This window comes from Rhamphochromis sp. 'chilingali', assembly GCF_963969265.1.
Source record: "Rhamphochromis sp. 'chilingali' genome assembly, chromosome: 13".
Taxonomy (NCBI): domain Eukaryota; kingdom Metazoa; phylum Chordata; class Actinopteri; order Cichliformes; family Cichlidae; genus Rhamphochromis; species Rhamphochromis sp. 'chilingali'.
The window spans coordinates 33,364,760-33,390,452 of record NC_137940.1 but is presented as its reverse complement, the minus strand read 5'-3'; the positions used below and the strand labels follow the sequence as shown (position 1 = coordinate 33,390,452).

At 43.5% G+C, this 25,693-nt stretch overlaps 2 protein-coding genes across 2 annotated transcripts in view; one reads left to right on the top strand and one right to left on the bottom strand.

Moving 5' to 3' along the window:
* Nucleotides 1–14,624, top strand: part of mrpl11 (mitochondrial ribosomal protein L11) — a 66,874-nt gene extending 52,250 nt beyond the window's left edge. The window contains exons 4-6 of the mRNA XM_080901928.1: nucleotides 8,045–8,138; nucleotides 8,515–8,674; nucleotides 14,402–14,624. Of these exons, the coding sequence (XP_080758054.1) occupies nucleotides 8,045–8,138; nucleotides 8,515–8,674; nucleotides 14,402–14,516 (369 nt within the window). The 3' untranslated portion in view covers nucleotides 14,517–14,624. The remainder of the gene's footprint in view (nucleotides 1–8,044; nucleotides 8,139–8,514; nucleotides 8,675–14,401) is intronic.
* A 4,990-nt stretch (nucleotides 14,625–19,614) lies between these two features.
* On the bottom strand, nucleotides 19,615–23,676 carry npas4a (neuronal PAS domain protein 4a; the record flags this gene model as incomplete). The annotated part of the gene is made up of 8 exons (XM_080900407.1): nucleotides 19,615–19,749; nucleotides 19,873–21,638; nucleotides 21,758–21,893; nucleotides 22,055–22,164; nucleotides 22,293–22,602; nucleotides 22,695–22,797; nucleotides 22,888–23,051; nucleotides 23,502–23,676. The coding sequence occupies 8 exons, from the start codon at nucleotides 23,674–23,676 to the stop codon at nucleotides 19,721–19,723; spliced, it is 2,793 nt and encodes a 930-aa protein (XP_080756533.1). The 3' UTR covers nucleotides 19,615–19,720.
* Between the last annotated feature and the right edge of the window lie 2,017 nt (nucleotides 23,677–25,693).

The window sequence follows — 25,693 nt, the reverse complement described above, 5'->3', positions numbered from 1 at the left end:
AATGAATGAATAATTCCAGTCACATCTGAGAAGTCATTTGCTAATGCCATAGACTGTATCTAAAAGATGGGGAGGGGGGGGACCTCCAGGCCTGGAAGTGAAGCCAAACCTGTTTTCTTTCTAATGACCAGTCGGTCGCTAAACAGAGGAAGTTTTTCATTCAGTTTTTTTCCTGTTCGGTTTTATAGTCTCAGTCAGTAGGTTAAAACATTATTAAACACAGCTTGAGAATTCATTTTAAAAATAAGCCAATTTAGAATCTCCAGTTAACCTAAGATCAGGCATGTCTTTGGACTGTGGGAGGAAGCCGGATTATCCGGAGTGAACGCACACAGAAATGAGACGAGCATGCAAACCCACACAGAAAGGCCTCAGCCAGATAGGGGAGTTAAACCGGGACGCTTTGAGGTTACGGGGCTAACCAACAAATCACCACAGTGTACACTGTGCCACCACAGTGTAAGTTGAAGTTTTAAAATAACATTTTTACACTGGCTGTGTTGAAATGTCTTTCCAGCATGCTACCTATGGTAAACAAACACAATTATCTGAGATAGTGTGGCCTAAACGTCAAAATGTACCAATAAGTAACAGCCTAAGATTACTATATAATATTGTCGCATGGAAACACTATGACGGTCACTTCCCATCATTATAGAGTGACCAGGCAGCTGGTGTGGTATGTAAAATGTTTTAAGTAAATAACAAATAACATTTAGAATTTTATTATTTCAAAACAAGGAACGACAAAAAGTAACCAAAACCAAATCCTAGGACTGGTATTGGTTCATACATAAATGGTACTCAGCCCTATTCAAAAGGCTTGACAAACAACTGGGTGATGTCACAGTGTCTGTCACCATCTTTTATATACAATCAATGGCTGGTTCAGTGACCACTGCAAAATGTGTGTCGAGTTTAGGGCCGCCACGATTAGTCGACTAGTCACGATTACGTCAACTATCAAAATCGTCGACGACTGATTTAATAGTCGACGCGTCGTTTGAAGCTTTGTAAGGAATCAGTAGCAGTGTATTAACGGACTGAAACAGAAGATGGCAGCACTGCATGTACAAGGATGCCAGTTAAACCCCGAAGAAGAAGACGCTGTGTCCAGTATCGTAGCTGTGTCCAAGTTCAGGAACCGCATCCTTCTCTGCCAGCATTTGTAGGCCGATTACGTTACAGCGACACGACAAAGACTGTCCAAATTCGAAGACTCCGACAAATGCGGCCCAGAAATGCGTCCTTCATTCATGCTGGAGAATTTACTCCGGTGTCCTGTTATATTTTAGATAGCAAGGAGCAGACGGCTGAGTTTATTAAACTTCACCGAAACAATCTGCAAATTTCATTAAAATTTAATAAACTATCATCTTGTCTTTATTTTTAGTTAGCACATACCGTAAACACTTCAAGCTGTAAGCTAATGATAGTTATATAAGAGCAGATGCATGCTGGTGCAATAAGCTGTTTTGCGTCCAAAGGATGATGATCTGATTAGTCGACTAATCGCAAAAATAATCGGTGACTAGTCGACTATCAAAATAATAGTTTGTGGCAGCCCTAGTCGAGATCAAGCAAACAACATAAATCCTGTTAATTAATGAGTTTTAGATTTTATTTGGGCAAAACCAGCAAATCTGATCATCTGACTCTATATTATCTATAACCATATTCTCCAAAATGCCGAACTCCTCCTTAAACGTCAGTAACTGTTCCTTTGCTCCCGCCCCCTCTTTATTATCCATCTTTGAATTTTCTGCTTGCTCATTTTGCTCGTCAGAAAAATCCCCGAGCAGGTGTTTTCTCTTCAGAAACAACAGCAGCTAATTGAACTCTTACAACCAACAGCTTTTCCACAGAATAAATGATCTTCCTTCCATCGAAAGGTCATATCGTGCGAGATAACATGTCTCCGATGACAAATCACCTGCTCCGCGGTGTTTTCTCAGCTCAGCCTGCACTTTATTGTCTCATGTTTGTTTAAATTTTTATGTGACAGAAAATAGATGATGCAAAGTACTCTCCCAAGATGGTTTAATGATTGCATTGGCTGTCATATTCTAGCTAATAAAAACCTCCAACCAGGGAATGAATCTGAATTTGGTGGGGGGGAAAAAAGCAGGTTCAGAATGACTCAGTGAGGCTGAAGAAATTATTTTTGTTTTGGTCCTGAGGGGAGGACGGAGAGGGTAAGCACATGGGGCTCGGGAGCAGATGTGCAGCAGCACTCGGCTAAACACGCACATAGTAGACAGAAAAATGGAAACGCCTCATGCAGATGGCTTAGGTTACTTCAAAGTTAAGTGAGTCTAGTTCATGTAAAAAGCAGATGAAGTGGCACAAGGGATGTGAAAGCTGTGGAAAATGATAAATAAACACAGAAATATCACCCGACACTGCACTCCCCTCTGCTCTTTGTTTTGGTCAGTGGCCTTTTCTGTTCTGATTCAGCTCATCTGTGTTATTTTCATGCCACAGTAGGCGGATGTTCAGTGAAACAGCTCAGAAAAATCCACTGAACAGTAGATGCCCAGCACCGAACAGCAGCAGACTGTCACTGTTAGCAAGTATCGGCTGAACATAGTGGAGCATTTAGTGGATGAAGAGTCAGCTACTCCCCCGGAGGAGCTGGTGGAGCTAAACTAGAGCTAAAAAAGACTCCCAATTCCTCAAATGGCCTGAAAGATGTCTCCAAATCAATAAATACGCTTTGTATCTGCTGGATGTGTACATAAACAACTAAGGGACTCATATGGGAGCAACTTGTCAATCCCAAGGTAACCCTGCCCTAAATCGTGGCTGCATTGTGATTATGGTAGAGATCATAAATTACAACCGTACATCTTAACTGCACTAAAAAAAGACTTGAAACTACACCTGAGACCATAAACTCGCCAGGGAAATTTTTGCCGAGATCATAAAGCAAGTGAGAAGTAGGGTCATTTTCATTAAGGCTGCAGTGGAATAGTCCAAATAATCCCCTCCTATGTCTTCTTCTAATCACTTTTCCTCTGCCGTTGATGGAAAACTTCATCAAGTTAAAAAGGTGTGAAGGAGAAAGTTGGAGAATCCGACTGCTTAGTAATGAGACGGCAGATGTTGTTGAGTTGAGTCATTTAATCGGAAGGTCAGTGATTCAGTCTCGCTCCAGTCCGCATGTTGAAAGTCCGTGGGTGAGATACAGTATCAGAATGTGTCGGCACAGTACGAACACAGTGGATATTGACTTTGTAGTGTAAGAGTGGAAATCTAATCTATCGGAATACCAGTCTGTTAATCATCATCATCAAAAGCTTGTCCTCACACAATGTGTTTTTACTGCGTTGGTTCATGTAGGTCGCACAAATGAAAAGTAGCCTGTGACTGAAGTCAGATTAATTTACGATAATCCGAAAGGCTGCAGAACAGCGACGCTTAAGCTGAAGACATAACTAATGCAGCCCGATTTATGGGAAAATTCTAATAGAACATTTTCTTAAAATATAAACTTGCATTCTTCACACAAGGCAGCAACTTCATACAAAGTTTTTATTACAGCTGCATCCAGCATCACAGTTCTCCTGAGAGTTTAACACTGCACTTGACGCAACAAAGTTTATTGTGACCAGCTTGCGATCATTTCGCCTTTGAAATGGTTGCCTCGAAAACCAGATGCAACCACTCTCGAAGACTGCGATAAAACGCCAGCAAGATTGGTTTGTGCCTGAATTGGGTCAAACTGGCAATTTCATGCGGTGATTAACTGTGATAAATTGTTAAAAATTGCAAATGTGTTGCCATCTGCATACATAGAAATTCACCAGCCTCAGAAACTGCATCACAGACCCTGCAGGTCTGCAATTTAATGACACAGGCGCTCAGCACTCCGGCTTATATGCGGAAATATGACCAATCGGCAACTCTTTGAATCAAGTCCCCAAACGCAAGTCGTGCACATTGTTGCAGACTGACACAGATTGATCACAGTGTGCTGGCAATGTGTTTACAAATTAGACAGCACTCTGAATGATACAGAAGCTGGGAACGCACAGATAATGCAGACGATGCGACACCGAACAGAGGGAGACAGAGATGATGAAGAGGAGAGATAACAGGTGGAAGCCACGGCTGAAAACTGTAGAAACGACAAGACTGAGGGACGTAAACGGAACACAAGATAAAGAGAACAACAATTACCAAAATTAAACAAGACACAACTGAACGAGGAACAGGGGAGACAAAAATACAAAGACTAGAGGAACAGAATGGGAAAACTAAAGGGCTTTTACTAAGTAAACCTAAAGATTTCTGCAAATGAAGGCATGAAATAACTCCAAAAGGAACTTGTGTAAGGCAATAAACAAGATATAGAAATACCAGAAAGCTAAAGTCTAACAATGCAGAATATGAAACCCTAATTCAGAGATGAGCAGAAATACAAAGTGAGATTGAGGTTCCGTCCTATCAGGTGACCTGTGCGCTTGTCTTGTGATTGAAAGTGGTCAGCCACTTTCAAGGTTGAGGGTGTTACATGCTCGAGCTCTGGGTAACTAGTTGGTCACGGCAGCTACTTGCAATCGGTGGCTGGATGTGAAAAAACATAAAATTTTTCTTCCTAGTTGCAAGGAGGTTGCTGTCCTACTTTTATTCTAATGCAGCTGAGGCATTAAAAGGTTCACAGTGAACCAGCAGGTTATGGCATAAATTTTTTCCATAACAGAAAAAGACAAAATAATAAGCTGCCTTGTTGATCGGTGCAGTAATTGACATCATAACCTTGAAAACATCTTATTTGAAATAAAGGTTCTCACAGTGGAATAAAGAAAATGTAAATTCTTCAAATCCACAGGGTAGGATTAATACTGTGAATTAATTCGCCCTTAAAACATGACGCGCACTGCCTCCAGACCCCGAAGAAGATCGACTAATATGCGATTATCTTTGCTTTACTCATGTGATAATAAAAGCTTTTTAACTTTTTGCAATTTAATGGGCCTTAAGTTGAATTTCCAGAAAAGTCCTAATCTTGTGAGAAGTAGGACCAAGCTATGTTTTTATATTGCTGCGTTAAGACTTTCAGCAAACTCAGCAGTACAGGGAAACCAAATGACTCAAGACTGTGTTTGAAGATTATCCGCCATGTTCAATTATCTGAGTTAAGAAGGTTAATCTGTTTGTTCGTTCAAACCAATTAGACGAATGTCGTAATTCTCCGCCAGAGTTGCTCTCGTGATGCGTGGTGACGGCTTCAGAGCAGACTTTAAAGAGTCACGCTGGAAGGTAGAGCTGCTTCTGACGTCTTACCTCAAAATCTAATTTCAAAATGAGTCGGAAAGAGTTTTCGAACTCGACGAGCTGCTGTGAATGTTAGCTCAGCTGCTGCAATTAGATTTAATTTGTGCTCCTCATGCATTAGCACGCATTCGGTTCACAGAGTCGTTTTCTGAAAAAATAATTAGACGGTGATGTTTGCAAAACCCAGGAGGCCGCTTCAAAAACCTCCCCTATTATTCTGCATGAAAATGTTCAGTCCAGTGCATGAAAATAAATTTTTTTAACCAGTTTCTTGCTCCTCACAATGATGATGTCAGGTCACAATCACCGGCCACTTTATCAGGTAGACCTTTTCAATTGCTCGTTAACATAAATATCTAATCAGTCAGGGAGCAGCGAGTCAGTGCTTTAGGCACATAGACGTGGTCAAGATGACCTCGTTTAAGTTCAAACGGAGCATTAGAAAATGAAGAGAGGTGAATTATGTGACTTTCTGTGTGGCATGGTTGCTGTTGCCAGACAGGCTGTGTGAGTGTTTTACAAACCGTTCTGCTGGGATTTTCACACTGCTGTCTGTAGGGTTTACAGATAATGGTCTGAAAAGAGAAAATACCCAGTGAGAAGCAGCAGTCTGGGTAAAAATGCCTTGTTGATGCTAGAAGTCAAGAGTAAAATGGACAGGCTGCTTCTAGTTGGTAGGAAGGCAACTCAAATAATCAATCATTTCAACCAAGGTATGCAGAAGAGCATCTCTGAATGCACAAGAAGTGGAACCTCGAAGCAGATGAGCAGACCTCACTGGGTGGCACTCCTGTCAGCTAAGAACAGGAAACAAACTACAGTTCACAAAGACTCACCAAAATTGGAGAATTGAAGAAAAAATGTTGCCCGTGATGTGACGAGTCTCGATTTCTGCTTTAACATTCAGATGTAAGCGTCAGAAGCCGGTGCAAACAACATGAAATTGTGGATCTGTCCTGCCTTGTAGACGTTTGGGGTGATATTTCCATGCCCCACTTTAGGTCCATTAGTAACAAACACCACAGCCTGCCTAAATATTGTTTCTAACCATCTGTCCATCCCTTTATGACCAGTGCACCAATCTTCTGATGGCTGCTTCCAGCAGGATAACCCATCATGCCACAAAATTCAAATCATCTCAAACTGGTGTCATGAACATGATAATGGCTTCACTGTACTCAAATGGCCTCCACAGTCACCATGGCATGGGATAGAAGATTCACATCATGTCAATATGGACCAAAATTCTGAATAAAGGCAGTTCTGAAGGCTAAACGGGTCCACCGGGTACTAGCAAGGTGTACCTAATAAATTGACCAGTGAATGTACCTGACACGTCACAGCAGAAACTGTCATGACCCTCCATTGTGCCATTGAAACAACCCAATTTGCTCAGCTGTTTTCTGGATTGGGAGAGAACTCTCTTTCTATTAATGATTGTTTAAGTGCCATTTCACTCACAATGTCTCTGCTGACCTCAGTGACGCTCAGTAGACGCGTGTTAGTCATGTCCTGGGCAGCTTTAATCTCTTTTTGGCCGAGCCTGTGGGCTTTGGCTGTGCATATCCCATAACATCATGGTTAAAGTTCTCTTGCTGCATGAAGTCGTTTCATGAATTTAGGCTTGTTAAAGGCTGTACTGTGTTTTAATGTCATCGCCCTGCCAACATCCAAGTTTGTGATAATTCAAAAACAAGGTGATGTAGGAGCTTCAAATTGATACTGTAGCTAGGGCTGTGCGATATGACCAAAATCTCATATCCCGATATAAGAATTCTATCGTCCTGATAACGATATAAATCACAAAAATGGAACATTTTCTGTAAATTCTGTGAATCTCGGGCAGCTCGACTTGCGGGAAGTGTTTCCAGCTGCGCCTCATGTAGCTGGAGTCGAGTGTTTTAACCGATGCATGAAACGATACATTTTTAGACATAAGTTGTAACAGCCGCCGTTTTCTTTGTGAGTATTTATTACACGACGTGCTGCGGGGAAAAGCCTGTTCTAACGTTTGAGTCTAAGGTTTATTTTCTAACACTTGACGGCTGCTCTTTCACGTGATTCAGTTTATTTTGAAAAGTCTCAACAGGATCTTGAGCTTTATTGTGAAAGGTTTATGTGGAACATAAACAAGCAGACACGCGATGCTGTTACCGTCGTTGTTGCTAACCACAACACATGAAAACAGGCGCTTGTGCGTCCATAGTGTGGTTATATAAAATATAAGAGAAAGAGAGAACTTTAAGAAATTAATATAGCCACTACAGTGACCATCAAAACCATGAAAAAATATTGCCGTAAACAGTTTATTTTGCGACACCACGAAACAAACGATAGCGTAAAATGAAACGATAGACGTTTTTATATCGTCATCCGATATATATCGTTATATCGAACAGCCCTAACTGTAGCTGTATCTACTAAAAATCTTGGACGAGTTTGAATCTCAGAGTTTCTGAATGTGATAACTCAAGAATGGGGTGACATAGGATTTTGGTGCCAGTATTTTTATTTTTTCCAGGGGGATGAAAACACACTGGTGTTAATTTGGGGGAAATAATAATTATGATCTCTGTTAAACACTGTCCCATGTACTTTGGCTGTCCTAAAGCACAAAGCAATACCGAATATAGGGTCAAAATCAGGATGTTAAAATCTTGGTTACAATAATATTTATACATTCTGCAAAATCTCATGTATTCACACTCTCAGGGGTTTCATGGGTGTTAATATTGATTCCTCTGTCTCTCTTTTTCCCTCTCAGCCTGACAGAACGTATGACCTGACGATCGGCCAGCCCACGGTGTCTTACTTCCTCAAACAAGCGGCAGGAATTGCAAAAGGAGCTGGAAAGACGGGTGAGAGGTCTTGCCTCAGTCATGTATCTGCTCTTACTAAAGTTTTCACCTGCTGAGCGCATCCTGTTCTGGACACATGTCTCTTCATGGACTCGGATTTGAGCTTTGCTGCGATTGATGTTAAATTCATGACATATGGGGAAACGCTGCGGCAGAGGTGGGAAGTGGCAAACATGGTGTGTTAGGGAAAGAGAATTATGGATTTTCACGTTTTATGCTTCAAGCTACCTTCAGCTGACTCCTGCAACGCTGACGTACTCACCTGTGCACACAGATTTCCAACTCGCTTTGCCCTCCTTCAACCTTTCTTGATACATGTAGTGAATTTTATATTGTTTTATTTATGCTTCGCCCTCTGTTTTGTGTGTGCGTCAAGGTCACGAGACGGCGGGGATGGTGTCCGTCAGAGCAGTGTATGAAATCGCACAGGTGAAAGCTCAGGACGAGTGCTTCAAAATGAGGAACGCCTCCCTTGAGACGGTTGTGAAAAGCATCATCGGCTCAGCTCGCTCCCTGGGCATTAAGGTTGTCAACAAGTAAGTACCAATTCTGTACTTGGTGTACTTCTAATCTCATTTTATTGAGCTATCGGGAAGCACAAATCAAATGTTTCAGTGCAGTGAAAGAATCCCAACAAGTGTTAGGCTGAACAAGAGTGAGAGTACCAGATGGAGAAAAGCAGGCAGGGGAATTTAAGTCTTCATCCGAGCTTTTCAGTTCTGGGAATTCAACTGCCCACAGTTTGCTGTGAGGTGAAAAACTTCTGAAAACATATGAAGAAAAGCTGTTGACATAGTGGGGTGAAATGCATCCAGAGTACTGATCCTTTCTTGCTAGATTCCTCCAAACTTCCTCCTGTTAGGATCCAGTGCAAACCCACTGATGCACGGCAAACTGAACGCAGGATAATGTAGAAGGGAATTAAAAAGATCAGCAGTTTTTCAACAACACCGAATCTAGGTTTTTCAGACAGGATCAGACTGATATCCTTATCCTTATTTCATTTCATTTCATTTCATTTATTTATTTATTTTTGCCGTAAACAGACACAGAGCAGTGAACAAACAAGAGTGTGCCAGATGGTAATACATACGGAGTACTGACATTATGAAAACAGAAAATAACCAAAATATATAAGAAGGACTCCGTACACTGTTGGGTTAAGAAATAAGTAAAGCTCATTGCTTGTGAGAGGTAATATATCAAGAACAGGCCCCCACATCCTATTAAATCTACCCTGAGTATTTGGTTTACACACAGGTAATTCTTCTATTTGTATAACAAATAACATCTCCAGTGTGCAAAGGTGGGTGGAGAAGAAAAGAATCAGTTTATTGGCAACCAGCATTCACAGAAGCAGAGCGATCTGGATATGAAAGTTAAAAGGTTTCTACAGAGCATCCAGAAATTTCCAGTATGTTGTTGGGTTTAATGTCTTTGGACAAGGCGGATGACAAACACTGGAAAATTTCTATTCAATACTCGCATAACGTCAGGCAGAACCAAGGAAGATGTGCGAGGACCCCCTCAGTGAGGCGACATTGGTCACACTGTGAGGACACAGATGGAAAAGATGGAAAGCTGGGTTTTGTTTCAGAGTAATACAACCTGTGCATCACCCTGCACTAAATCAATCTGTAGCTCACATTAACTTATGAATAAAGAACATTGCCTTTTCCCAAAACAGTTGGCTGACAGTTGTGTGTTTGTGACCTTGGCCCAGTATAAAAGCTGAAGAGACAGCAGTGAAAAAGCAATCAGCAATCTGAAATCGGGTGTTTGCAACCTGGAGAGAACAGGAAACACTGTTTTATAAGTAGGAAATGTTTCCTTACCGCAGTGTCCGAATTGAAGAAAAGTCTGCATTCCTTCTAAACTTTACTTTTTTAGACAGTTTTGCCTTTATTGGACAGTGAAGATCAAAGGAAGGTGGGAGAAAGAGCAGGGGATACATGCAGCAAAGGGTCGAGGGCTGGACTCAAACCCGGCCAAGAGGCATGTGGTCGCCTACTCACCCAGTGAGCTAAACTCGTGCTCAACCTTCAGTCTTTCTAATGACCTGAAGGGAATGATTCATCTGTTTGGAGAAACTAATTTAGATTACATAGCAGACTATGAGAAAATAACCCTATTACTTATTAGGATGGGGTTTTTTTTGGGGGGGGGTTTGTTAGCATCCACGTTATAAAAGACAACAGCAGCCAACACGACAGTCCAACAGCCAGTCAAACATTGTAACATATGGGGGTATAGAGAAAGGCAGAAATGTGCAGTTAAGCAGGATTTCAGCAACATCATGCTGTCTTGTAAGACAAACCAAGCCGCTACAATAACACAATCAAAGACCCAATGAAACGGTTTTCCTTCCAATTTGAAGTGCATTCTTGTCGCTACATTTTCAGACTCTAACAAAACGGCCTCAGCATCCGTTCACTTATCACGGTAGATATTCATCAGTCCTCTCAGTCGACCGCCACTCATCATACTCCTGAGATTCAAACAACTGAAGCAGCGCTCAGTGCTGGCAGTAGATGTGGACAGAGGTCACTAATGGAAGCCTCCATGGTTCAGACTCCACATCATAACACTATCAGCGGTAACTTTTGCAGACTCTAAACATAATCCTAACGGCTTAATACAGTTTGTTTTTTGTTTTCCAAAAACCCAGAGAACAAAAAGTTCCTTCTAAGCTGCTTGTTTGCCTTCTAACACCCAGAACACATGAAGTCCAACATTATATGCAGTTACATTAAGACCAGACAACGTTCGCACATGTTTGCATCCCAACATTTGTGAAAAGATGCAGCTAAAGATATAAACCCAGAGAGAGGTTCTGATTTTGTTAAAATTGTGTTTATGAGATGATTAAAAAAATAACTCGCAGGATACTCCAAACTTGATTTTATAGCTTAGTACATTAATGCAAGAAATGTATCGTTTTAATCAAGAGTTTGAATTTTTATTTAATGCTCCATGTAAATTTAAAGTCCCATTGTGGAGGAAAACAGACGATGAAGCGAAATGTGCTCTGCCGCTCGCTTACCTGGTGATTGACAGGTTGCTGCTGGATGAGTCTGCGGTTTCCTCGGGTTCTCAGTTAGATTCATCCCTCACGTTTGACGTCTGGACTCATTAAAAACAAAGATGCTCAGCTCAAGGCTTCAAAACCAGTGTTCAAACACCAGTGGGTAATGTCAAGGTGGACATCATTTTATAGAGTCTGTGGATGCTGTAAATGTGGCCACTGGATGCCAGACTGACTCTGTCAGACACACAGAGACAGCAGACATTGTGAACATTGTTTGCAGTGGCTCCAAACAGTCACCGTAGGGTTGTTTTTGGAGTGCTTTTGATTGGCTATTAGACATACTGAAACCCAACACCTGAGACCTTCTTGCAGTGCGAGGTGAGTCATTGCACGGACCTGTAAAAGCCCCTAGTCCTTTAATAATGAGTACCGAGCTAATGCAGCTGCACATTACACAATTAGACTTCATTAAGACAAATTAGAAAAATGTGCAGAAACAGCCTGCTAATATGCTAAAATGTTAAAAACTATAAATCGAGCAGGGTTCCAGGGTTATCATTTGAATACTTAACACTGTTATACAATATCTACAACCAGTGTATCACATCACACCTGGCATTCAGTGCTGAACTATGATCTTTTATTCTGAATGTTTGTGACTGACGTGATTTGGCTGCTGCTACGATGAAAAAGTATTTGCCCCCTTTCTGGTTTCTTAGGTTTTTGCATGTCTGTCCCAAATACATATTTCAGATCATCAAACTAATTTTAATATCAGACAAAGATAACCTGAGTAAATGCATTTTTTAAATGATGATTGCTAAATCTAAACCTGGTGTGAAAAAAACAACTTCTTTCTTCTTTGCTAACTCATTAGTTAATTGTGATTAACCAATTTGTTGTTGTTTTAGAGAGCTGGGTTCACTTTCACCTGCCACACTCAGGACTGATTACTACCAGATTTTTTTTAATAAAGAAACCACTTAAATAGAACCTGTCTGACAAAGTGAAGGAGGCTAAAAAATCTCAAAAAGAAACATATCATGTCACAATTTAAAGAAACTCAAGCAAAGTCTTTGACACCTGTCAGTCTGGAAAGGGGTACAAAGTCATTTCTAAGGTCTTGATACTCCAGTGAACCACAGTGTGAGATCCATTATCCACAAATGAAAAAACCCCAGAACAGTTATGAACCTTCACAGGAGCAGTGACCTACCAAAATTACTCCAGGAGATCACAAAAGAACCCAGAACAACATCTAAAGAACTGTTGTCCCAAATTGCCTCAGTTAAGGTCAGAGTTCATGATTCAACAATAAGGAAGAGACTTGATTTCCATGGGAGAGGTCCAAGGAGAAAACCACTGCTGACCAAAAAAGAGCACAAAGGCTTATCATTGCCAAAAAGCATCCTCATGATCCCAACGACTTTTGGGAAATTATTCCTTTCCCAAAAGTTGAACTTTGAAGATTTGTTACATTTGGCATAAAACTGAGTTCACGAAAAGAACTTCATACCAACAGTCATGGTGGTCGTAGTGTAATGGTATGGGGCTGCTTTGCTGCTTCATGACCTGGAATTCTTGTTGTAAATTCCAGAAATGTGAATTCTGCAGAAAATCTTCAAGGAGAATGTGCAGGCATTACACGGTTACACAGCAGGAAATTATCAGCAAGTCCACCTCTGGATGGCAATAACATAAAATGACTTAGGGCCTAGCCAAAGTCTGGACTTAAATCCAACTGAGGTGCTTTAGTATGAGCTTAAACACACTGCCGTGCCCAACGACGCTACAGTGTGGCTGAATTAAAACAATTCCGGAAAGAAGAGTGACCCATTGTAGGACATCACTAACACTTGATGGCAGTTCTTGCTACCAAGGGCGGCACAACCAGTTATTGGGTTGTGCCACCCAAGCTGTCTTCTTCCTCATGGAAGTAAAGAGTCGATGTTAAAAGAAAGTGAATTTTCTTGCTGTAAACTACATGGTTAGGGCGGTAGCAGTTCATTTTTAAGCGCAAAGGTGTTTCCATAGTGAAAAATGTGAAACCCAAATGTTTGAGTGAAAAAAGAGGCACAATCTGGTGTGATAGTTAAATCAATTACATTTTGTTTTCTGTTTAAATTCTAATTACAAATTCACTGCTTAAGGAAAACAAATAGCGTTAGTAGTTTACAGTACAAAGAGAAACATGTTAAAACGCTCAGTTTTTGCTCCAGGTGTTAAAGGGTTAACTTGCAAATTGGGTTCTGAGTGTGTATTATGATTACACTATGAAAGCAAAATATGCTCAAAGTCAGTATGCATACCAGAAACCCTTGATTTTCCAATGTGCTCTTAATGGGCTCACCCACAATGTAGTTCAGAGAGGCGGTGGAGGAGCTGCCCACAGCTGCGGGGGGAAAAAAAGAGAAGTGTGGACGGTCATTAAAAAGCTCCGCAAACAAGCCTGAAAACACAAAATAACTAGTAGACCTTTGGAGAGAAGTGATTTGTTTCCTGTGTGGGATGAAAGTTTGATTCCAAGGCTGCAGAGGTTTCTGTTAGAATAAAACGACTAAACGTGTTTTTTTTTTCCATATACTGACTGCAAACGCAGCATGCCGAAGCACGGCGTGTCGTTTATAGTGACTGTAGAGGTAGTATATAGTGCCAAATCAGAGAAAAAATGGGATGTTATGAGTTTGTACGTGTTGCTTTGGATTGCTTTTAGACGAAGCGACACAAACCTGTTCGCTTTGCGTTTCTTTTTATCCTTCAAGATCTTTATCATTTATGACGTGCACAGCATTTCATGTATATTTTTTTTTATAACGTAGTTTAGTATTCAGGCTCTATCATCTGCTTCTGCCGCTTCCATTTCTACTTCAGCTAATAGTGCTGTATTTTTCCCAGAATCAGTTTCTCCCCCTTGCTTAGAACCTAACTTGTCTCGTGGCTGCAGTGCATTTTGATTTATTGGGAGTACTGTCAGTGAAGAAATTGGTATCTCTGCCTTTTTGTACAATGAAATTTTCCCTGGATGGGTTGCTGAACACTGCTGCATTGTGGTGAGCCCCGAGAGAAGTCGGTGCTCTTTCATTCAGGGGACTGAAAACAAAAAGGGGTTTGGAGTTAATGTTGCAGATAGCTGAAGGATTTCTCCTGTCAAGTTTAAAAAATAAGGGTGTATCTCTGTCCTCATCTCCAATCTTCCTTTTCTCTCTCTCTCTCTCTTCCTCATCCTCCTCTCCAGTCTATCAGCTGATGAGTACAAAGTCTTCCTGGAGCAGCGAGAGGAGAAGTTGAAAGCGGACGCTGTGGCAGCAGCAGCCGCTGCCGCCGAAGCTTTAGCGGGCAAGAAGAAATGAAGTCCTGTAACATCCCTGCATTTCTCTTTATATTCATTTTATACATTCATGCAAAAACACTGTTAATGTGTGTGTGTCTGAACTTAATAAACACAACGTGTTACACGACACCCTTTCCTTGTCTTTCTGATATTAAAACTTCCCTTTAATGGCATACAGCTTAATTTAAGCGTTTACATCGCCTACATTTCAGCAACAACACCCAGTTAGATTTTAAAAATATTTACGAGCCCGCGTGATTAATTTCCTTCCAGCTCATCTAATGAAAATGTAATTTCTCTGTCATGGAAGGATTTGTATATTCAGTCTCTTTGATGTTATTATCTATTATTAACACTTCTGGAGGCAGTTTGGGTATTTGACAGGTTGTGCATATGGTTTCCTGCGCATTTCAAATGTTTTTCTATCTATCAGGGATCTGAGGGGTTCAGCACATTAATTATTGCACAAATCACAGGGACCTCGGGCGGTGAGAGAATTATTGACTTTCAGACGAATCTTATCGTTCTTCAAACTTCTGTTGTTCAAATTAATGACTTTTAACTCCTTAAACTTTGTTTAAATGTGTTTGGTCTGCCAGTGCTGACACAGCTCGTTAGGTGTAACTGTCAGTCAAATAATTTGAGTAAAAATTATAATTATTCAGCTCGTAAAATATGAGGAATACTTTCGTTTATCTGTACTTATTTGTCGACTACTGTGTTGTTGAACTGCTCATGGAACATAACAGGCAATTTAAAGTTAAGACCTTTTACTTTGATTTTTTATTTTTATTTTTTGCTTATTTATGATGTTTTAAAACCCTAAATTATTACTTTACTTTATCCTCATTTTTATTCTATCAAATCAAGATAAACTAGCATAACTCTCAGGAATCTCTAGGGCAGGGGTCCCCAATCCCAGTCCACGGGGGCCGGTGTCCCTGCAGGTTTTAGATGCGTCCTTGATCCATCACAGCTGATTTAAATGGATAAATTACCTCCTCAACATGTCTTGAAGTTCTCCAGAGGCCTGGTAATGAACTAATCATGTGATTCAGGTGTGTTGACCCAGGGTGAGATCTAAAACCTGCAGGGACACCGGCCCTCGTGGACTGGGATTGGGGACCCCTGCTCTAAGGTTTACAGAGTGTGGTCTGAAAAACTGAAAATATTAAGTGAGCAGCAGTTCTCTGGTTGATGCCTCCTTGATGCCAGAGGTCAGACTGCTTCTAACTGATAAGAAGGGGACAGAAACTTAAATAACTGCTCACTACAACTAAGGTATGTAGCCTCTTAGAATGCACGACATGCTGAACCTTGAAGCAGATGGGCCTCAGCAGCAGAAGACCACACCGGGCGCCACTTCAGTCAGATACGAACAGGACACTGAGGCTACAATTTGGATGGCCTCACCAAAACTTGGACAAAAGACTGAGCACGTTGCCTGATCTGATGAGTCTGCTGTCACGTTCAGATGGTGGGATCAGAATTTGGCAAAGACAGAATGAAAGCCTTGCATCATCCTGCCGTCCTCCCTCACATCAACGGTTCTGGCTGCTGGTGCTGTAATCGTGCGGAGGATATTTTCTTGCCTCACTTTGGACCCCTTAATACTGAGTGGCGTTAGCACTAACAGCCTACCTGAGTATTGTTCCTGAACCTTTATGACCACAGGGGTACACTGTAGCTGTATTTGGAGACTAGCAATTGTTGTTGTTTTTTTGTTTTGTTTTTCAAATGTCATTATTTCATGTTTTTTGATCAAAAGCAAAAAAATAACATAATTAAAAGAATTACTAGGTATATTCTCAGGTAGAAATAAACATGGTTACTTGCAGAAATGATCAACAGTTGCAATCATTGGCTGTTGCTAGAAGAGGAGTAATTGCTTGTTTATGTATTTTTTTTTATACGTGAATTTTGCACACACTGATCACCGATGAGGTGATAATAATTAGAGCAACTCCATATCATGCAATGCTGAATGGTTCTAATTGGGTTCTGGGATTAATATTGATATTATTTTAACAAATAACCACATTTCTCCAAAAAGCCCTCCACTGAGGCTGAGACCTCCCTCTGCTCTGCTATGGTGACTCTGAAAATATCTCCACCAAGAAGCAGTGGAGATGATGTGGATCTAGATTCCTAACTTCCCAGGTCGACTCCCAATCTAATATATGATGAACTAGGCTGATCGGTGGAGGCCCCACCCTCCAACCCACAACAGCCTATTGCTGGCAGTCCCAAACACCACAGATTCCCCCAGGTGACATCTCTCTTTGCTCAACGCGATAATAATAACAAGTTTTTAATGTTGTGGCTCATCAGTGTATATCACAAAGATATTGGTATCCAAGTATACTCTTTAATCTGTGATAATGCAATAATAAGACCACCCTTATCATCCAGTTTCACATTAGCTGTGTCTATACTCCAGGTTAAACAGTGGAGATTGGATCTTAGTTGCACCTGGAATTTGATTTGGTTAATTTAGCTTGAAATATAAAACAGTTCTCTCCTCATTAGCTCTTTTCTCGCATGGCTTCATCCACAGCGTATACTGTACTACACAGCATGCTCCTCTTGTTGCAGTGCTTGTCTTTGCCAGGAGATAGCAGCAGTTAGCTTTGCTGTACTCCCTCCACTCACCTCCATCATCAACACTGCAGCAGGTACTAGTGGAACAAAATGTTCACTTGCAGAGAAAGGGTGGATGTTTAAGCCTGTGCTTCAACGTGTACATTAAAGGCTTATTTTTTCTGCTTCGTGGCACTGATAGTGAGACCTGAAAGGAAAAGATCCATCCATCCATATTCACTTATATAAATAATCATATATGTATTATGATTTAAAGAAAGCAGCAAATGGATGTTTGCATGTTTGTTATTTTTCAGTTTTGTCACATCTGGTTATGTCCTTTTTTTCCACTGTGTGACAGTTTGTCCCATATCCCTCCGTACTGTACCTCTAATTTTAGCCTCTGCTCACTCCTTCTTTGTCTCCCCTCTCTCTCCAGCCCTCCCCTCTCTGATCCTTCAGAATAGAAGCTGAGAATAGATGGGAGGCTGTTTCAGTCAGAGCACTTGAGCAGGAATGCCTATATATGGAGTCTTACACCACGCTGACAGAGTTGCAGGTACATCAGTGAATGTGGGCTACTGTGATTTATAAAGAGGGGTGGCGGGGGGGTCATATGCCTACTATTATGTGTGTGTGCGTGTGCATCATCATAAGTGGGAGGCCAACCGTGTGTGCCAGCGTGCATGCAAAAACCTCGATGCCAAGTGTGTGCGTCAGTGTGAGTCAGATAGTGTCTCATTCTGTCTCGTCATGTGTGTGCGTCAGTGCTGTTGCTGAGCGAAACTCGCTCCAGGGGAAGAAATGGAGGAGAGCGAAAGGGGGGAGGGAGGAGAAGAGGCAGGGATGGTGGGATGATGATGGTGATGATGATGATGATGATGTGGCTGAGGGAGGAACAGGGGGGCTTGACTATGACGACACAAGTGCATCAGCAGCATTAAGTGCACTTTATTATAAATGCATTTGTATGACAACCAAATACACTTATAAGCATCACAATAGAACACTGGTCCACAATGTCCATACTGCAGTAAGTAAGATGTTTAGAATATATTCCATCTTATGCAATAAAAATCTTTTTCTTATATGTACAGACCAATAACTGTTTCATACAAATGTACAAATGTGTACAACCTTTCTGAAAAGAACATATGCCTACATCCACAGATATAATGCATATGCATTAACATCTTTTTTGTTTTTGTTTTCAAATATCACACATACAATTATATAATTTTACACATGTATAGTAACTTAGCCTTTAATAGCTAGAACGTAGGAATCAATCCTTTACTTGACCGTAGACAACTCTACGTGAGCATGTCGACACCATGGGAATTGTACCATTCTCAACCCGTGTCGCTTGGTAACTGAATAGAAATAGCACCCCGTCCGTATTTTTATTTTTTAAAACAAAACTTTTGTATTCTAACCCCTCTCAAAAAAGAAGAATCGCTCATTCACATAGTCAATTGTGCCTCACTGCACCGCGCTCCAGTGGAGCAACGATGCAACTGTCCATGTTGAATGGACATGATAAAGAGTTCAGAGTTCAGCAGGTCAGGGCCATTTCAGGCACACAGGAGCCGCTATAAGCTGCCAGCATTTCAAATATTGATGCTGCAAGAATATCCAGCCGACTGCCATCAGGCCAGGAAGGACCTGAAGAGCCCACATTCAGAGTCTAATGTACAGTACAAAGTAGCAGTGGATTTGTGGCATGATCAGAGCCCCGGCAAACTTCCAGACAATCTCTTGTTTGGTGTTGCATCTCATAAAGCAATGGGACACCGGCAACAATACTGAGATCTTCACATGCCAGGATCTCCTCACATGTTTTCTTTTTTTTTTCCTTTTTTTTTTTCTTGTTTGCACATCACATTGATACACAAGATTTTAGATGGAGAGATAAATATGAAATGTTAAAGGTCTGAAGTCGCAAACTCAAAGCTCAAAGTATCTCAGGTTTTGTTGAATATGTTTGGAGATTTGTTGTCGCCTTGAAGGTTGTGAGGAACAGCTGTCTTCCAGGTTTGAAGACTGGAAAGAAGATTTCAGACAGTTTTTTGGTGAACTGACAGTGTTCATCCTAAAGGATTTAAAGAAATTGTAAACATTTGACTTTCAATACGTTTGAGGTTTGGGTTTGCGTTGCTGCATGTCAGGCAAAAGTCCTCTAGATCATCTGTCCTTTGAAATAACAAGAAATGTATTGTTCTGGGGGTTTTTTTTCCCCATTTTTTGTTCACAACAGATTTTTCACTACGAGTGAATACAAATGCGCATCTGGAAGTTATACAGCGCTTCAGAGAGGTGTCTCTGCCTGATCATATCTGAAGCTCATGTAACAGAGAAGCTTGAGACACCACGTGGACTCAGAACCCAGTCAGTTATGGGTCCACGTAGTTTTGCACCATCATGTTGAAAATCGCACCAGTTTTGTTGTAGTATACAGATAAATGACTGAACAAAAATATAAAGCCAATCTTTGTTCTTCGGAGACATGTAGGAGTTAAAGTCCTTAAGTTGTATATACATTATGTATATTTATACACTTAAATATTTTTTACTTTTCAGTAAAAGGATCTCCACAAAATATGACAATATGCCATACTTAATGAAGTAAGTCACAGACTTATTTTAGAACGGAGGAACACTTCCACTCCCATCTGAAAGACAGAAAAGAGAAAAGAGAGAAAGACACAATCAGTGGGGCATTTTCATTTGTGTTTTGTCTTATTAAACGAATCTGAGATTTTACAAAAGAGCAAAGGAGAGGGAAAGCTTCTTACCTTTGTGGAAGCACTGTGGCGATGGATGACATTGGAGTTGATACAACTCAGGTTGTTGCCCTAAGCCAGGGGCGATCGAGGCACCTGCCCCAAACATGGGTTCCAGGACGGCCAGTTCCTCCAGGAGGGACTGAGTGCAAGACACGGCGGGCGTGGGCGAGGCGATGGGTGTGGAGGTGGTGGGGCTGGGGGAGGCAGTGAGGATAAGGGGAGGGGAAGCTGGGATGGAGGAGCAAGAGGACACAGGAGATGACACCACCTCGATCTCCATTGCTTCCTCCGCTAGCCCCTCCCCTTCCGCCTTCACCCCGGCCTCAGCAGCCACAGTCGCCCCGCACCCAGCCATGGAGTTACATTGCGCCGATTGGACGCTACAGACGTGGCCCACTCCCTCAAACTGGGAGGGTTGGCGCCAACATACTGGGGTTTGAGGAGATGTTGGGCTCGAGGGATTGGGCATAGGGGAGGTCAAGGGGGAAGAGAGGCCAGGTGACTGGGAAGGAGCAAATTCATCTTGGAGGAGGGCTTCTAGGATGCTCTCTTCAAACAGAGAATCATCATCGTCGAGGAAGATGGGGATGTCCAGACCTCTCCACGCTTTGATGGGATAAAACTCTTTCAGCATGTGGACTGAATCAGCAGTTTCAATGGCTGGAGACAGGAAGGGGGAGGGAGGGGAGGAGGATGGTGATACAGAGGGAGGAGACAGTTTTGACAAGAGTGGATCCAGGTAGAATCCCTCTGCCAGGGAGCTGATGTGTTGAGCTAGAAGGGATATTTCCGCCCTTTCCTTCTCCCTCTCAAGGGAGAAAAAGGAGAGGCAAGGCTGTTTACCAGGTGATGCCTCGGGAGTCAGGAGGCCTTCGGGGGGGCACTGGAGGGGCCCCAGTGGTACATCTACATACAATGGACCCCGTACCTCAGGAAGGGTCATCACTGTGCAGTCCCCATCTCCGGGGCTGTCAGGTGTTGGGGGCAATTTCTCATACAGGGAGACACTGCAGGGCTCGATGGGGAAGAGGAGTTCAGTAGATGGGGTAGGTAGTGCAAGAGGAAGTTTGGTAGAGAGGGTGGTGGGAGGAGCAGGGCTGGAGGCAGTAGTTGGCGGGGCTGTGGAGGATGCCGAGGGGGCCAAGGAGGTGGTGGCAGTGGCAGTCGTAGCGGAGGGCGGAGGAGTAGTGGTGCCTGTGGGGTCGAAACTGAAGAGGGGTTCGCCAAAAGGAAAGCTAGCCCCACCCACCTGGGGGGTGTAGGGGGGTGTGCACACAAACTCTTTAGTCTGCTGAGCTTGTGAGGTGGGCACAGGGGGGAGAGGCAGGGGGAGAACTGGCAGTGGAGGGTCGAGCTGGAAGGAAGGTGGCAGGAGAATGTTCTGGGTTAAAAAGTCTAAGTCTGCTACTGTTTCAACAGTGACTGGAGTGGGGGAGGAAGCAGCTGATGGGGTTTCGGTGGGATGCTGCTGAAAGAAGCTTTCCTCCTCCAGCGAGGAGATACTGGAGCGAGGGTCACCCTCCAGCTGCATGGCCTCGGCAGCAGAGCTCCCTGGTTCATCAGAGGAGCCCACACTGCAGCCAGCAGTGCTGAAGTCAAAGGACTGGCCGGACAGGCCGCTGCTGCCAGGAGTGAACACCTGGTCTGGGCTGGAAAGTGTTTCTGGTGACTGGAGACTTAGGCTCTCCTGCTGAGACGTCCCAGTACTCAGGACCAGGGTCAGCTGTGTCTGCTCTGAGCTGAGCTGTTGGCGCACTGACCAAGCTTCAGAGTCACTGAGAGATAAAAGGAAAACAGAGGAGACCCGAGGAGTTAGGTTGGCGGGATTTGATCACATTTACCAACTTTTTTTTTTATCTCAAAGTTGATGAGTGGTGTTTGGTTTAGTAAATACCTGATGATGTAGTTGTTGCTGCTGATGGGGATTTCACCAGGCTGCAGTTGAAGAACCATGTAGAGCCAAACCCACGACTGGTCCTGAGCCTGCACGCGCACCACCATTTCAGCTCTGCCCTCTCCTCCTTCCCTCACTGTTGAAAAAGAGTGGCAGCACAAGTTGGCGTTAGTTTGTAATCCTATTAATCATCATAGTGTTTTTCAGTGTGTGGATGTGCCACAGCGCGCCAAAAGTGTGTAAGTGTGTGGGCATGTTTGGTTGTAACTGGTAAGTATGTGTGAAGAGTACACTTACATAGGCTACGGTGCTGAGCAGAGGCATGTGACAGATCCTGTGGGTGGAGGAGGCTGTACCAGGAGCGGGAGCTTAAAGCTGTCACATCAAAGCCAAGATAGGCGCTCACACTGCAGGCGGAGAGAGTGGGTGGCGATGTGTTAGCGGGATAATGTTTCACCACTTTATCTCATAAACATATTCCGGTTCACATTAAAGCAACAGGTGGGAGACGGAATGCTATTTTGTGGGAACTCACCTGTCCTGAGCTGTCTGCAGCCTCATGTCCCGGCCATGCTGTGAGTGGAAACAGGCCAGGAATAAATTGGAATCGGCCAGGGGAGGAGTGGAGGTCGATTCCCTTTCTGCCCCGGGGCTGGAACGGGTCGGGTGTGGCTCCAGAGGAGAGCAGAAACACACCCAGACGGGGTTGGAGGTCCAGTAAGACCCGGCGGCAGGAGAAGTAGAGGGGGGAGAAAGGCAGCGAGCTCGGATCAGAACCAGTTTGTTTCCGGCACTCTGCCTCCGCACGGACTTGGAGGTGTTGAAGCGACAGCGAAAGAGACGGTCTGAAGGGGAAATGAGAGCTTTATTAAGCATCACGTTTGGTTGTCAGTCTGTGTTAGGTAGAGGGGAAAAAAAGATTAAACATTTATCTTACCGGTCTCGAGTGATGTAGTCGCTGACAGATTTGTCCTCATGATAAAGTGGTCTGAGGCGTCGATGATATCATACACACTGTCTCCCTGTGCCACAAGATCCACCTGAGAAAGAAACACACACAGCCACGTTAGTTACGAATCCCAAACTCGGGATTGCTGAACTGCTAAGGCACTGACCGTGTGTAGACTCACCATGGAGTGTCCGAGGTGCTCGGAGACGCTCTCTGACAGGTACAGAAACTTCCCTTCTCCGGTCAGCAGCATCAAAAAGCCCGGCAGCGCCTGCATCAACTCCGACAGTTCGTGAAAAGACAGAAACCCCGCGCCCTCCTCGAGACTGACACCAGCTCCTGCTTCTGGAGAAAAGGGGAAGATGGGAAGGGAGGGAAGAAAAAAACAGGGGATGATATTTGTTAATGTAGCTAATAAGAAAGAAAGAACACAATGTGACTGATCTCCGCATAGTAAACGCAGATGCCGCAGCGTGTTTCAGCACCACGGAGAGCGCCGCGGGAGCACTCAGGATGCTGAGGCATTTCAGCACCACGGACAGCGACAAAGTGCCGTTTAAACGCTGTTATCAACCTTAGTTACGATTATTTACGTTAAATCAATGAGTCACGGATTCACAGTTTACCCTCCAAATCCCATTTATATAAACACAAAAGCTCCTCGATACCACCGAAACACTTGTTGATTCCGCCACTGTGAGAGATGCAGTCAGTCTATGCAGCAGAACATGAGATTCATCAACAGGTCTATTTTATGTATATAGATAAATGTATTTTTGAAAAAATCATTCTTACCTTGAGTGAAGTAGACGGATTTTCTGGTGTACATGCAGGCCAGTGACATGATGTGCAGGTACGAAAGACGCGCTTTATCTGCATCAGATATGGGCAACAAGTCCTTCAGGTTCCGGATCTCGGCGTTGATCTGGTCCCGTCGAGCCTTGGATGCTCCCTTGGTTGAGCGGTACATTGTGGCTGCTTTGCGGCGGTGAAATATCGAAATTCCTCCTGATATAAGTTGGAGAGTTTGCGAGCGGAGTGTTGCCGTTTGAGGTCGTGCCTCGGCGGATCCCTGTCTTCGAGATCTCTTAAGAGACAGTTGGCAAAAGTGGAAAAGCTCTCAGGTATGTGATCGGACTTTCATCTCAGCTGTTTTCTTTTCCAGAGCAAGGTTTAAAACCTTCTCCCGTCCAGTCCTTGTCAGCTGTAGCTCCGCCGCAGCGTCCAGCTCGGGTGCTGGCCGTGCTGCTGGATGTCTGTCCCTCCTTTCGGAGTGCAGGTGAATCGGCGGCTATAGTAGCCGTCTCTTGCACAGAAGTCCGGAACCCGTAAATCTGGTTGGGGGACTCTGCTCGCCGGTCACTTATATAGCTTGGGACTCCGTCGGAGCAGGGGGGCTCCCAACGCACCAACACCGACGTAAAACGGAGGGAGGGGGGTGGAGAAGAAAGGAGGGGGCCATGGGGTGGATAGATATGTCTCATATCTGTGTTAGCAATGGTGAAACTCTCCCCCTCCCTCTCCCGTGCCCTCTCCTCTCGGTGACTCTTCCTCGACGTCAGCTCTTCCCTCTACTCGGTGATGACGTAGGGCTGAAATCGGGAGCTCCGGCGACGCAAAAAGCCCGATTTGGACAAAACCGAGTATGGGGCGGAGCAAGCGTAAAACGTAAACGGAGTCACCGGACTCCGGTGTATTGGAGGGGGAGGAAAAGGAGGGGGTGCAGGGAGGAGGAGGGGGGATGGGAAGACTGGGTTGAATACGAAAAGAGGTCTCTGTGTTTATATGTCTGGCACCTGAGATGGGCTATACCCGCCGATACCTGTTTGCCCCGGACCTGTGGGCAAACGGCAGGTGCTTGATGGGTGCACTTCATTTTTGACCACATTTGCTTTCGGCATCGGAAAAATGTGAGATCGAGACAAGGCTGCCGCACACCGTCTCCGTCTCCTGTTTAATGCACAGAAATGTTTTCCGAGCATATGAAGCGGCCGTCGCCGCATAAAACTGAGCAAAATCTGTTGACGGCACCGATTTAATTAGTCTGTTAGATGTGGATGTATCGCATGTTTTGCTACAAATATTTCATTTTGTTTGTTAAGATTCGAGCTTTGGCGTTTTTTCCACCATCTTTTCAATATAGGACATCCACGGAAGCGAAGTCTTTCTGTTATCCTATGTGCCTGCGTGGGGTACTCCCTGATCCTTAGATTATTATGTAGATTGATTGTTTTGTAATAAGACTGACGATATTGCTCACAGACTGCTGCAAGAACCCCCACAACCATTGATTCACACATGTGTTCAGGACTGTTTTTATACGTTATTATAACCATTTAACTGTGTGTGTGTGTGTGTGTGTGTGTGTGTGTGTGTGTGTGTGTGTGTGTGTGTGTGTGTGTGTGTGTGTGTGTGTGTGTGTGTGTGTGTGCTGGTGGGCTCATCCCTCTCTCCTCTTTGATCTGTTTAAAAGTTGCTGTGACGATCGTCGAACTCTTCAATGAAAAGTGAAGTCTTTTTAATGAATGGCACTCATGAATAATTTCAACGCACGCGCAAACGCGGGCCAATGTTGCGCAACCTGCAAACCCGGTCTCCGGTTGCACGTGAGGTAAGCAGCGCCTGTTTCTAAAAATAGACCTCACCGTTGACCGACACAAGGACTGCGAGGCGCGCCCCCGCACCCGGCTCCGATCGTCCCTATTTATAGAGGAGAGATTTCACATCTCAGTCTCCCCGGAATCGGTCTGTAGTAGATGTGCTGCAGTCGCGGAGCCGATCACAGCTGGATCTGTTTTGCCGTCCACACACATACATGCACATATACACGTTTGTATGTCTTTGTTTATCTCTGATGTTTGTGTGTGATAGACGGGAGCGGTTTGGTAAGAGGCTGGGGAGAATAATTTGGCACATCTCTCTTTACGACTATCAAAGCCACTTTTCGAAGGTGATCGAAAATCGACTTTAATATATTTAGTATATGT